The sequence below is a fragment of the Gracilinanus agilis genome, chromosome 6 (assembly GCF_016433145.1).
Source record: "Gracilinanus agilis isolate LMUSP501 chromosome 6, AgileGrace, whole genome shotgun sequence".
NCBI classification, from domain to species: Eukaryota; Metazoa; Chordata; class Mammalia; order Didelphimorphia; family Didelphidae; genus Gracilinanus; species Gracilinanus agilis.
This window is the reverse complement of record NC_058135.1, coordinates 5,293,320-5,305,445: the sequence shown is the minus strand read 5'-3', so window position 1 is coordinate 5,305,445 and position 12,126 is coordinate 5,293,320. Positions and strand designations below refer to the sequence as shown.

The window sequence follows — 12,126 nt, the reverse complement described above, 5'->3', positions numbered from 1 at the left end:
CATGGCAGATTTTGAGTTCTACCAGAAGGGGAAACAGGAGGGCAGGGCCAGAACTTGGATCCTCCATTATCCTCAGAGAGAGGTACTGGCTTAGAATTAAATACTGTTTGTCTAGGGGAAGTAACTCTAAAGTTTTAGCTAAAGTCCTGATCACTATTATTCAATGGGGAAAGGAGAGCCCCATGCTTGACCTCCTCACCAAATGTTCCATAATGAACACATAGTAAGTAACAAGTAATTTAAGTCACTAGCAAACCAGAAGTCAGAGAATGTATACGTATGAGAATGTATACTAGACAGTATAGACCAGTGATTCCCAAAGTGGGCACCACTGCCCCCTGGTGGGTGCTGCAGCGATACAGGGGAGCTGTGATTTATCTTTTGCATTTATCTTTCCTATTAATTGCTATTAAAATTTAAAAAAAATTAATTTCCAGGGGGCTAAGTAATATTTTTTCTGGAAAGGGGGCGGTAGGCCAAAAAAGTTTGGGAATTGCTGGTATAGACTGAAGTAGCTCTCCCACTGAGAACAAGGTAACAACTTAACCGAGAGAGTCCAAGATATTACCTCCCTTCAGGAAAATCCGCTGAAGTCTCTGACATAGTCGCGGTGGATAGGGACACGATGGAGACTGCCACCTGCTCTCATGCCAGCTTCTTCCTGGAGTCTTTTTCTCCCTTCAACAAAAGATAGAATAGCTCACTGTCTCTCTCAGAGCTGGAAGTCAGAAGAAGCCAAAGAGACTGACAAGTCAGGGATCTCTTCTCTCTGACTGTCACCAACTCTGTCCCACATCTCACACAGGCCTAGGACATTTGAGAGAGTCATCCCTATGGGCTTTCGGGTATGGATACAAAGAAAAGCAAAAGCAAATCCTCAATCATGAGGAACTCACAGCTTAATGAAGGAGACAACATGACTGCAACGATATTCAAAGAAAAATATATATAGGTTGATCAACAGAGGGAAGACATTAGAAATAAGGGGGACAAAGAAAGGCTTCCTGTAGAAAGGATTCTACCTGGAACTTGACAGAAGCCGGGGGAAACCAGCTGGCAGAGAAGAGGAGGGGGAGAATTCTGAGCAAAGAAGATAACTAGTGAAAATGTCTAGAGTCTGGAGATGGAGTATCTTATCCAAGGAACAACAAGAAGACGAGAGTCTTATTCATTTTTAAACCCAATTTTACAAATGAGGAAACTGTGGCTATATCTACGTGACTTCAAAATCATCTAGGTAAGAACTGAAAAATTCAGTCCATCATCCAAATTCTTGTCAGAATGCAGTCACGAAAGGCTTGAGATCAAATCCCATCTGCGAGCAGTAGCTATGATGTAGCTTACCTATGTAGGTGACTAGAATTCTGGACAAATCACTTAATGTCTTTAGGTCCTAAGATTACGATAAAATTTTGTAAGTTTTAAAGTGCTCTGCAATAGATATGCTAGTTATTTTTACTGCTATTCATTCAATTCTTCTAATCTTTTTTAGTGGCATTCAGAAACAAAATATTGGTGGATAAGTTGTTTTCCTGCTATAATTCTTTTGCAAATAAAGTAATGTTTTGCAATTACTTTATCCACATGCATAATAGTATATTATGCATGTGGATAAAGTAATTGTTTTTTTAAAAATATTGAACAAATATGTAGAAATGTAAGCTTATTCTATGTAAGCTTATTCATTGAAAGCGTCCTAGGTACAATTTTAATAGCAGACAGGATGACAAGAATAATATCTACCACACACACACATGCGTGTGCGCACACATATACATACACACACAGAGAAACAGAGTCAGAGATATATAGAGATTCAGAGAGAGGTAGCATATAAAAATATGGTTTATCTCCTAGACATGGTCAGGGAGACAGAGAGACCCATAAGGAAAAGTGAACTGAGAACACAAGCATTCATCTCACTGCTACTGAGGTCACCAAGGCTTCATCTTTTTTTTTTTTTTTTTTTAAATCCTCACCTTCCATCTTAAAAGAGAAACTGTGTGTTGGTTCCAAGGCAGAAGAGCAATAAGGCCTAGGCAATGGGGGTCAAGTGACTTGCCCAGGGTCACCCAGAGAGGAAATGTCTGAGGCCTGATTTGAACTTAGGACCTCCCATCTCCAGGCCTGGTTCTCCATCTACTGAGCCACCCAGATGCCACCACAGGGCTTCTTTCTTATTGATGCAGCTAGTCAATTAGTTTGGAGCTGCTAATAGTCCTAACTGGTGTTAGAATTCATCTACCATCAAACACACATGCCATCCCTCCTATACAACTGAGGATATGTTATACTAGACTCATCCCATATTGTTCATCCTCTGAATTGCTTTGTAAAGGTCATTTTCCATGTCTCCCACCACAGAGAATCTTTTTATTTTACTGAAATATTTCAACCCTTTGCCCCTTTAAAAATTTGCCCTCATTTCCCCCTCTCTTAAGCAGAATATCAGTGTAGCTTGATTACCATTGCTTTCTTTTGAAATAATGTTTCATTAAAAACTACTTATCCGCAGAAATTTTTTATGTTTTTGATCGGAGGACAATTCTGCCTTTTAATTTTATTTGTAATGTTTTATTCTGCCAGGGCCAAGTCTTTCTTCCATAATCAGTCTGTTGCAGTCATGGGGCATTGTGAATCCAGAATGCTTTTTTTGTTGATGCCACTAACATATTATGCGTGTTTTGATGAGATTATGTTCATGTGCAATTGATTTCGATTTATTGTATGCTGTTGCCTAGATATCTACCAATTGTTAATATATGAATACAATGAGTTTTAACTGTTGCATTGCCACTACTTTATCTGCTTTTTTGTTTAGTTTACCAGCATTCATAGCATATAACATTGCCCAATGGTGTTATTTTTGCACAATATTGAATGCTTTGTGTTTTTGCTAACATTTCTGGTTTACTATAGCCTATAATCATGGGGTAATCTCTTGAGAAGAAATGGGAGCAGACTTGATTGCAACATGTTGTTGTCTTATGCATGTAGAGACCCATACGGGCCGCCCAGTATTAGGAGACATAGAGCAGAGGACTGAAGAGAGCATTTTTATATAGATTATGTATATGTGACCCTTACTGTATACACAGGGCATCCCAAAAGCTATTATTTGCTGTTCTCTCTCTCTCCTCATAATCCTATATTGGACGTATAGAAATTTATGTATATATACACATTCATGGCCTATACCATATTTGTGTATGAATGTATTCATTATATATGCTATATTGCATGATATATACACATTATGCATAACACCGATCTATTATTATATATGCATGTAACATATTATATACATATGTAGAATGTATGCATACATTACAGACACACACACACACACACACACACACACACACACAATCAGCTAGCTGGTGCATTGGGTAAGAGTCAGGAAGACCTGAGTTTAAATCTGTCCTCTAACGCTTTCTAACTGTGTGACTCTGGTCAAGTCACTTAACCTCTGTTTGCTTCAGTTTCCTCCTCTGTAAAATGGGGATAATAATAATAATAATTCTCTTCCATAGAAGTTGTGAGGATCAAATGAGATAATAATGTTAAAAATCTTAGCATAGTACCTGGCCCATGTTAAGCTCTCTATAAATGTTACTTATCATTATTATTACTATCATCGTCATTGTATGTACACACACTAAAGATAATATGTATATCTTATTCTAACTGACTGATACACACAGCTCTGTCTGTTTCTTTTTTTTTTTTTTTTTTTTAGGATTTTATAAATCTATTTAATGAATTTGCCAGGCAGTAAGGGATAGTATAGGGGAATCAGTCTCTAAGCCTACAGGACTTTAATTGAAGCTCCATTTCCATCATTACTGTCACTCTGAGCAAATCATCTAAGCTATAAGTGCACCTAGAAAACCTTCCTTGGGCTAGAAATTGCAGAACATTTGCTGTTTTGCTTTGATACTAGGAATTTCCTCATTGGAATTTTCCTATTCAAGTAAAAATTCAGATCTATATCAAAATGATCATAAACTTAACCATAGCATCAGCATTTTCATTGGTGTCTTCATGCCTGTCACTCCCACATTTAGTCAACAGAGCTTCAGTTCCATCTGTCATCATTTTTGAATGAGTTAACTCTTTCAGATTGCATGGCTCTTCCATCATGGAAGTCTCTAGGAGGTCATTGTTTCTTGCTTCTTCCATTTCAGATCTCATCTGTGAAGATTTTCTTCTATTTTTAAAGCCTGATGACTAAAAGCATTTTCTAAACAACATTTTAAGCTCAGGATTAATCAGAAACTGGGTAGCATTTGATAGAAGTGTATCTACTCCCCCAGTCTCCTTCCACATCATCAAACGTCTGGTAGGGGGGGCGAGTTCCAACACAGTCAGTGTATCCATGAAGTTACTAAGCTGTTTGTGAATGGTGCTGCTGCTGAGCTCCTTCACTGGGTCAATAAGTAGCTTCTTCTTACGTTTGCTTTTCCTTCTCCGTGCAATATCTTCAAGATTAATTGGATCAAGGGTAAATTCTTCTTCTTCATTTATCATTAACATAGTTCCATTCATTTGCTGATTGTCAGGTGGATTTACAGACTCTGGATATATAGATTCTGAATTGCATACTTCTACAACTACTGAATCAGGTGATTCAAGAGGTTCGGGAGGCAAAGAAATTTCTCCATCCAAATTGAAGTCTTCCAACAGAATATTGTGGTCATCTTGTAACAGCTTATCAATCATATCCCCTACAGTTCCTTCATCCCCGAATCCATCTCCACTGACATACAATGCGGATTTTTCTTCAAGAAGGCTTGAACCACTGTGTCTAGTCAAAATTGTACTGTTATGTACCAATATATTGTCATCAAAGAAGCTTTGTCTCCGAAGTAGTTCAGATTCATCACCAAAACTCCCAGCTTGAAAAAGGAGATCATAACTGTAATCTTCTTTAAGTGTAATGTCTTCAGCTTTGCTCTGGTTCAGACTAAAGTGTTCAGAAACATCAATAGCATTCACAGTGGGCAACTGGGTATCAAAGTCATGAAATTCTTCTGGCAATGTGATAGAATTATAAGCAGCTTCAAAATTTTCTTCTGGAAGATCAACTAGTCCTGAGCGAAAGGTCATCTTCATTTTAATGAAAGCTTCATTGCAATCTGCCAAAAGGTATTTTGCTTTCCTGTGATAGATTCGAACCACTCCTAACAGCAAATGGCCTGATGTTCGCAGTGCAATTTTTACCTTAGGTGATATGATTTTTTCAATAGTTGCCTCTAAATTACATTCAAATATATGGGCTTTTGTGAGCTTCTTCTCCCAGTGAGCTGCAAGCCATATTTTGGCCAATGGCCCTCGCTTGCTCATAAGCAACTGTGTATAGAACATGTTGCCTGTATTTTGTAGTTGGATTTAATGAGCTTTTCATCTTTCTCTTGATATCTGTGGTTGAGTGTCAAACTTTCCAATTAGTCCCAGTCTCTTTTGTGCAAAAACTTGGAATTCTTCAATTTTGTTGAATGCCCATACTTTCCCCTGAAAGTATATGGTTAGTTTCGCTGGGTAGTTGATTCGTGGCTGAAGGCCCAGCTCTCTTGCCTTTCTGAATATTGTATTCCAAGCCTTGCGTTCTTTTAGTGTTGAGGCTGCCAGATCCTGTGTGATCCTTATTGGTGCTCCTTGATATTTGAATTGTCTCTTTCTGGCTTCTTGTAAGATTTTTTCTTTGACTCGAAAGCTCTTCAATTTCGCTATTATATTTCTGGGTGTTGACTTTTCTGGGTCCAGTTTAGAGGGTGTTCTATGGATCCTTTCAATGTCTATATTGCCCTCTTGTTGTAGAACTTCAGGGCAATTTTGCTGAATAATTTCTTTGAGTATGGAGTCCATGTTTTTATTAATTTCTGCCTTTTCTGGAATACCAATGATTCTCAAGTTATCTCTTCTAGACCGGTTTTCTTGGTCTGTCACTCTCTCCTTGAGATATTTCATGTTTCCTTCTATTTTATCAGTCTTTTGACTTTGTTTTATTTGTTCTTGTTGTCTTGAGAGATCATTGGTTTCTAAATGTTCGATTCTAGCCTTTAAGGACTGGTTTTCGGCTCTAATGTTTTGGTTTTCCTTTTCAATCTGGTCATTTTTGGTCTTCAGTTGTCTTGTCTCACTTTCCAATTGCGAAATTCTGCCTTTTAAACTGTTATTTTCTTGCCAGATTTCTTCCATCTTCCTCAGCATTTCATTTTTAAACTCTTCCATAACTTGTGACCAGCTTTCATTTTTTTGGGGAGGTTTGGATTTTTGTTTTCCCTCCTCTGTTGTCTGGATTTTCTCTGTGTAGAAGTTGTCCAGTGTTCCTGAATTTCTCTTGATGGTCTTTTTCTTCTGGACTTCCTTATTGCTGGCCATTGTTAGCCCCGCCCCTTTTCCGCTTTGTCTTTGCACTCCTGGGCCTTGCAAGCTTGGGGGGGGGGAGCCTCCGGTCTCCTTGTCCTCGGGGTCAGGCCTCCTGGTAGTTCCCGGTCTGCCCCTCTGCCCGAGTTTCCTTCAGCAGTCTTTGGGGCTGCTTCCACAGCCACGCTCAGGTCTGCACCGGGTCCTCACTGGAGGTCCAAGCCTGGGCTGGAGATCTTTATTCAAGCCTAGGGCACTGCCTTTGCCTGCGCTGCTGCTCTTAGGGCCCTGCTTTCACCCCCGCAGAAGGTAGTGAAAGTCCATGGGCTGGAGATCTTTATTCGCCCCTGAGGCGATGCCTTCAGTGCTTGGGAAAGGCCGAGTTTTAGGGGCCTTTGTCCCGGCTGGAGGTGGTGCCTTCACCCACGTGGGGAAAGTCCCAGCCACCTGGGGTCCCTCGTCTTGCAGCGCACAGGTACGGGCTCAGGGGCTGCCAGTGATTATCTGGTTGCCCCAGTCCTGTTTACCCGCTTGTGCGGTGTGGGGGGTGGGGGAGGGGCTTCTTCCTCTCCTGTTTTAGTGTGAACTGTTTCACCCCTTTAAAGTGTGGAAATGCCCCGATTCTGCGTACCTTCAATGCTGCGCCCTGTTGTGGGGTTCCTTCGTTCCTCTGGACTCGTTTTTATTTCCCCTTGAGGGGTCCTGTGTGGTTCGGTCAGGAGAGATCGAGCAGCTGCTCCTTACTCTGCCGCCATCTTAACCGGAAGTCCCTCTGTCTGTTTCTATAGAGAGTATATATCAATATATATCTATGCACACATAGATAAGTACATGAACATTGAAGAGAAGTGAAACATTTTGGAGGACTGACAAGAAAGGAGGAGGATTGATTGCAAGGCCAAGCAAGTGAAGACCATATAGCAGTGCACCCTTTGAAAAATCTAGAACCATTTGATCATTCAATAAATTCCAGAAACCCTGCTAGTAGGCTCTAGTACCTGGGAATTAATCTGTAGGCCACTGCCTGAAGAGGAGGAAGAACAACTTAAAACAGCTGAAACTCTAATTATCAGTCAAAGTCTGCCAAATAAGAAAATTAGAATCAGGTTTATTCAGAAAACCCTATTTCCCCTGAACATAAGGCACAGTCTGGACCTCATATGTCCGAAGGAAACAGTTCCTGAAAGATGCTCAGGTTCATGGCTGGTTCATTGGTCATAATGAAGAGGGGTAGAGAGATGGAGGTGGTAGAGAGTAGCAGCAGAGTATTGGTGATGGAGCCTGGGAGAAGTTATTCACTCTTAAGTTCATAATGAATGAAGGAAAAATCTTTTGGTCTCTTTGGTTCCTATGCAAATTGAAGTAGTTGTCTGATACTTCCAGTATAGGGAGGGAGCCTCCATTATCCTTCCCTCCTCCTTTCTAAGGAAGCTGTTCACAAAATAGCATAAACGTGCTTGCCTGGGCAAGCTTTGGGCAACCTCAAGTTGCTTCTTCTGTTCTGTACTTCTTTCCTGAGTTTATCTGACCAAACAGCCATGTTGATATGGATATTTTTAGCCTTTGTGGTTACCTTTGAGAATTTAGGAATTCTGGAGTTGAGTATTGCCTGCTGAAGGGAAATGATTTCTGCAAAGGTAGAGTTCTTACAGAAGATGAACCTGCCAAGAGTATGAGCCTTGTCTAAGTGTCCAGAAGATGGTATGCTTTAATTGAGTCTTAGACAAGGCAAACCAAAGTTAGGCAAAATATCTGTTCATTCCTCCCAGAATCTTGGGAATCTTTTACTCACTTTTATTCCCTATCCTCTTGTATAAAAGGAATAACTGAGGCCTCTGGGCCTTAGTGTCCTTTGAAATAAAAGGAGGATGTTTAACTAGATTACATTAAAGATTTCTCCCAGATTTAAATCCAATGCTTATTCGAAGTTAATATTATCAAAAAAGAAATCATAACTGATGCAGAGTGAAATAAGCAGAACCAGGAGAACATTATACACAGTAACTGGAGTATTGTGCAATGATCTAATGTGATAGTCTTTGCTACTAAAAGCAATGCAGTGATCCAGGACAATTCTGAGAGACTTATGAAAAGGAATGCTATCTATCTCTAAAGAAAACTGTTGGAATAGAAATGCAGATGAAAGCATGATTTATCACTTGATTTTTTGGGGTGTATGATTTGGGGTTTTGGTTTTATAAGATTATTCCCTTATAAAAATGAATAATATGGAAACATGTTTTGAATGATAATACATTTACAACCCAGTGGAATTGTTTATCAGCTCCAGGAGTGGGGAAGGAAGAGGAGAGGGAGACAATATGAATCATGTAACTTTGGAAAATTTATTTGTAAATTTGTTATTGGAATAAAATAATTTTTTAAAATTATAAAATGAAATCCTAATAAAAATTATAATCTAAAGGTAGATGCCTTCGTACTAAAGAAACCAAATAGAGGGATAGTTTTGTATAGAACTTTCTATTCTTTGCAAACTAACTGATGATGGGGTGAGGTAAGTCAAGATGGAGGAGTAGAGACAGGAATTTACCTAAACTCTTCCAAATTCCACTCCAAACAACTTTGAAAAAACAGTTATAAATGAATTCTGAGGCAGCAGAGCCAACAAAAGGTCAGGGTGAAACAATTTTCCTGCCCAAGACAACTTAGAAGGAAAGGTCTGTCTCTATGTTGTTAGTGGGTCCTGGAGTGTAGCGTAGTCATGACAACCCTTCATTTTCCAGTTTTTTGGGAGTTTTTTTGCCACCACAAAGAGCGTGTCTATGAATAGTTTTGTACAAGTATTTTTCCTTATTATCTCTTTAGGGTACAAACCTAGTAGTGGAATTGTTGGATCACAGGGTATACATTCTTTTAAAGCCTTTTGCACATTGTTATAGGTGAATTTGGGAAAGGTGTTAGGTTAAAGGGATTTTGAAGGGATGTTGTCAGGGACTTGCTAGGTAGGTAATATGGGTTGCAGGTAGGATGGAATAGTGAGATTCAGGATGTAATATGAGGCTGAAGTCCGGGAGTATAACACTAAGGTAACAAAGATTTCCAGTGAGAGGATGAATTAATCTAAACAGGCAGAGAGCAGCAGGGTTTATAGACGAGGACTTAGACTAAAGACAAACTGAGGAAATAGACTGAATTGAAATTAACTACAGGCTTTAGTTAATTTCACAGGAAGGGACTTATTTTGCAGTTACACCTTCCTTCAAGATGGATATCGGGCTTCCCTTCAAGCCCAGAGTATGTTGGTTCTATTCCTCTTTTTCCCTTTTCTTACTAATTAACTGACAAAGTAACTAACAGGTCTGTTTAAACACAAAAGGGGTTTATTGTCTTCTCAGGTTCAATTGTCAGGTAAAAGGAATTAAAGGAAGCCCTAACAGTTGCTTAAAGAAACCTCAGGTGGGGGAAGGGAAGCAGAGATGGAGTTTGAGCAAGGTCCTGCCTTAGCTCAGCTCTCAAGGTGATCTTGAAATCTAAAGGGAATATGATGATGACTACCTAACCTCTCTAGATAAAGTACTACAAGAATATAGCTAAACCCTCACAGATTTGAAACTACTCTCTGATTTAATCTCCTTATTCACTCCTCACAGACATTTAGGTAAGGGAAAGGAAGGTAGGGAAATGAGGTAGAGCATGGAGATACAAAGGGTTTATCTACATTAACAAATCTCAAAAAACACTCCAAAGCTAGGCTAAGTTTTTCAATCTCAAGAAGGAGAAGAAGCAGCTCAGCTGGCCCTGGTTCTCTCCACGAGGTCCCAGGTCCAACTGAAACTTTCTCCCAAGATTCTAAACTCTTAACTGACATTAGAACTCAGCCAAAGCCTGCAAAACTGTTATGACCCCCCTCTCTCTGTACTACAACATAATTCTATATAGCCTTCCAGAATGGCTAGACTGGAGCAGAATCTTTTAAGTTTCAACTGAAATAAAGTAGGAGTAGGAATTAATATTTCAGATAAAGCAAAACCAAAAATAGACTTAATTAAAAGATATAAACAGCGAAACTATATATATATATATACATATATATATATACATACATTTTTAAAAAGTACCATAGACAATGAAATGAGAGCAATACTAAACATATATGCACTAAATGCATCCAGATTTTTAAAGGAAGATATCACTCTTATTTAGTTGTGCTAGAAATGAAAACTATAGCAATAAAAAAAGAAGAAATGGGGGGCGGGGGTAGCTCAGTGGATTGAGAGTCAGACCCAAAGACAGGAGGTTCTAGGTTCAAATCTGGCCTCAGACACTTCCTAGCTGTGTGACCCTGGGCAAGTCACTTGACCCCCATTGCCTACCCTTACCACTCTTCTGCCTTGGAGCCAATACACAGTATTGACTCCAAGACGGAAGGTAAGAGTTTAAAAAAAAAGAAGAAGAAATGAAAAGAATTAGAAAAGGCAATGAGGAAACTAAACTATTGCTTTTTACAGATGATATGATGGTATTTTGGGGAAATTCTAGAAAATCAATTAAGAACTAGTTGAAATAATTAACAACTTCAGGAAAATTACAGGATATAAAATAAAACCATGTAAACGATAAGCATTTTTATATACTAAAGTCTAGCAGGAAGAGATAGTAAGAAGTACTTATGATGGAAAATCTTATCCACCTCCAGCAAAAGAACCGAGGGAGTCTGAATTCATATCATAGCATACTTTTCAAAAAAAAATATTTTTCTTGGTTTTATTTATTTATTGGTCTGTCTTTTATTTTGCAACAAGGCTCTTATTTGCAATATGTTTTCCATGACTTCACACACAATATATATAAAACTGCTTACCTTTGCAGAGAGGCTGGAGTAAAGGGAGATGAAGAGAGAATTCGAGACTCAGTTTTTTTAAATGAATGTAATTGAGAAAAATCAAATAAAACACAAAATTCCTCCAAACCTCTAAACCAAATAACGAATGCCTTAACATAAACACAGGCCACAATATATGCTTTAATTTCAACAAATAAGTTATACTGGAATGGGTACATTAACATAGACAAAAGAGTTTCCCCATAATCACCTAGACCAGTGATGTGCAAACTTTTTAAAGAGGGGGCCAAAGGAAAGGAAATGCTCATCCAGCAGTCTGTTGCTAAGGCAACTCTTTCGAAGTTTCGTTGTATTGTATCCTACTCATTGTATTTGTCAGATGAGGAATAATGTCTCACGGGGTGATACAACATTTCAGGGGGGCCTCATCTGGCCCGTAGTTTGCCCATCACTGACCTAGACCATAACATTAATGCATAAAAATGTAAAACTATGTTTTTAAGATATTCCATCATAATTATTGCTCATAATCTCCAAATTACAAGAAAGGAACAGTTTCCACAATACAGAGACCTAGTGGAAGGAATCAAAGCCATACAGGAACAAAAAAAATATATATCATTGTTATCATCTTGTATGTTAGATGCTTTCAATAAACATGAAATAACTGATATAATTTTTATTTAATTACAAAAAGGAAGCATTTTATCTGGTTGCACAATTATCTAATTTTAAAAAAGTAACAATAACTTGTTAACATCATCATCATTTCATTATTTTTATCTTGCTTAATGGAATTCAGGAGTTCTGGATATGTCAATATGCTGGTCTTGTTATATTAATCCGGCCCTCTTCAAAAGCTTTATGAAAATCAATTTAACATGGATGACAAGAATTCTGATAGCACAAGAAGGAAAGACACATTGAAACAAATCAGAAATACTAATCCCTCA

The 12,126-nt window shown here is 38.6% G+C and overlaps 1 protein-coding gene and 1 pseudogene across 1 annotated transcript; both read right to left on the bottom strand.

Moving 5' to 3' along the window:
* Positions 1–645: 645 nt before the first annotated feature.
* Positions 646–5,367, bottom strand: LOC123251777 (double-strand-break repair protein rad21-like protein 1). Its single transcript, XM_044681063.1, is given in 2 exon segments — positions 646–796; positions 4,010–5,367. Coding segments are annotated over 2 exon segments (1,509 nt in total).
* A 2,158-nt stretch (positions 5,368–7,525) lies between these two features.
* The window catches only part of LOC123251776, an 80,227-nt pseudogene continuing 75,626 nt past the window's right edge, over positions 7,526–12,126 (bottom strand).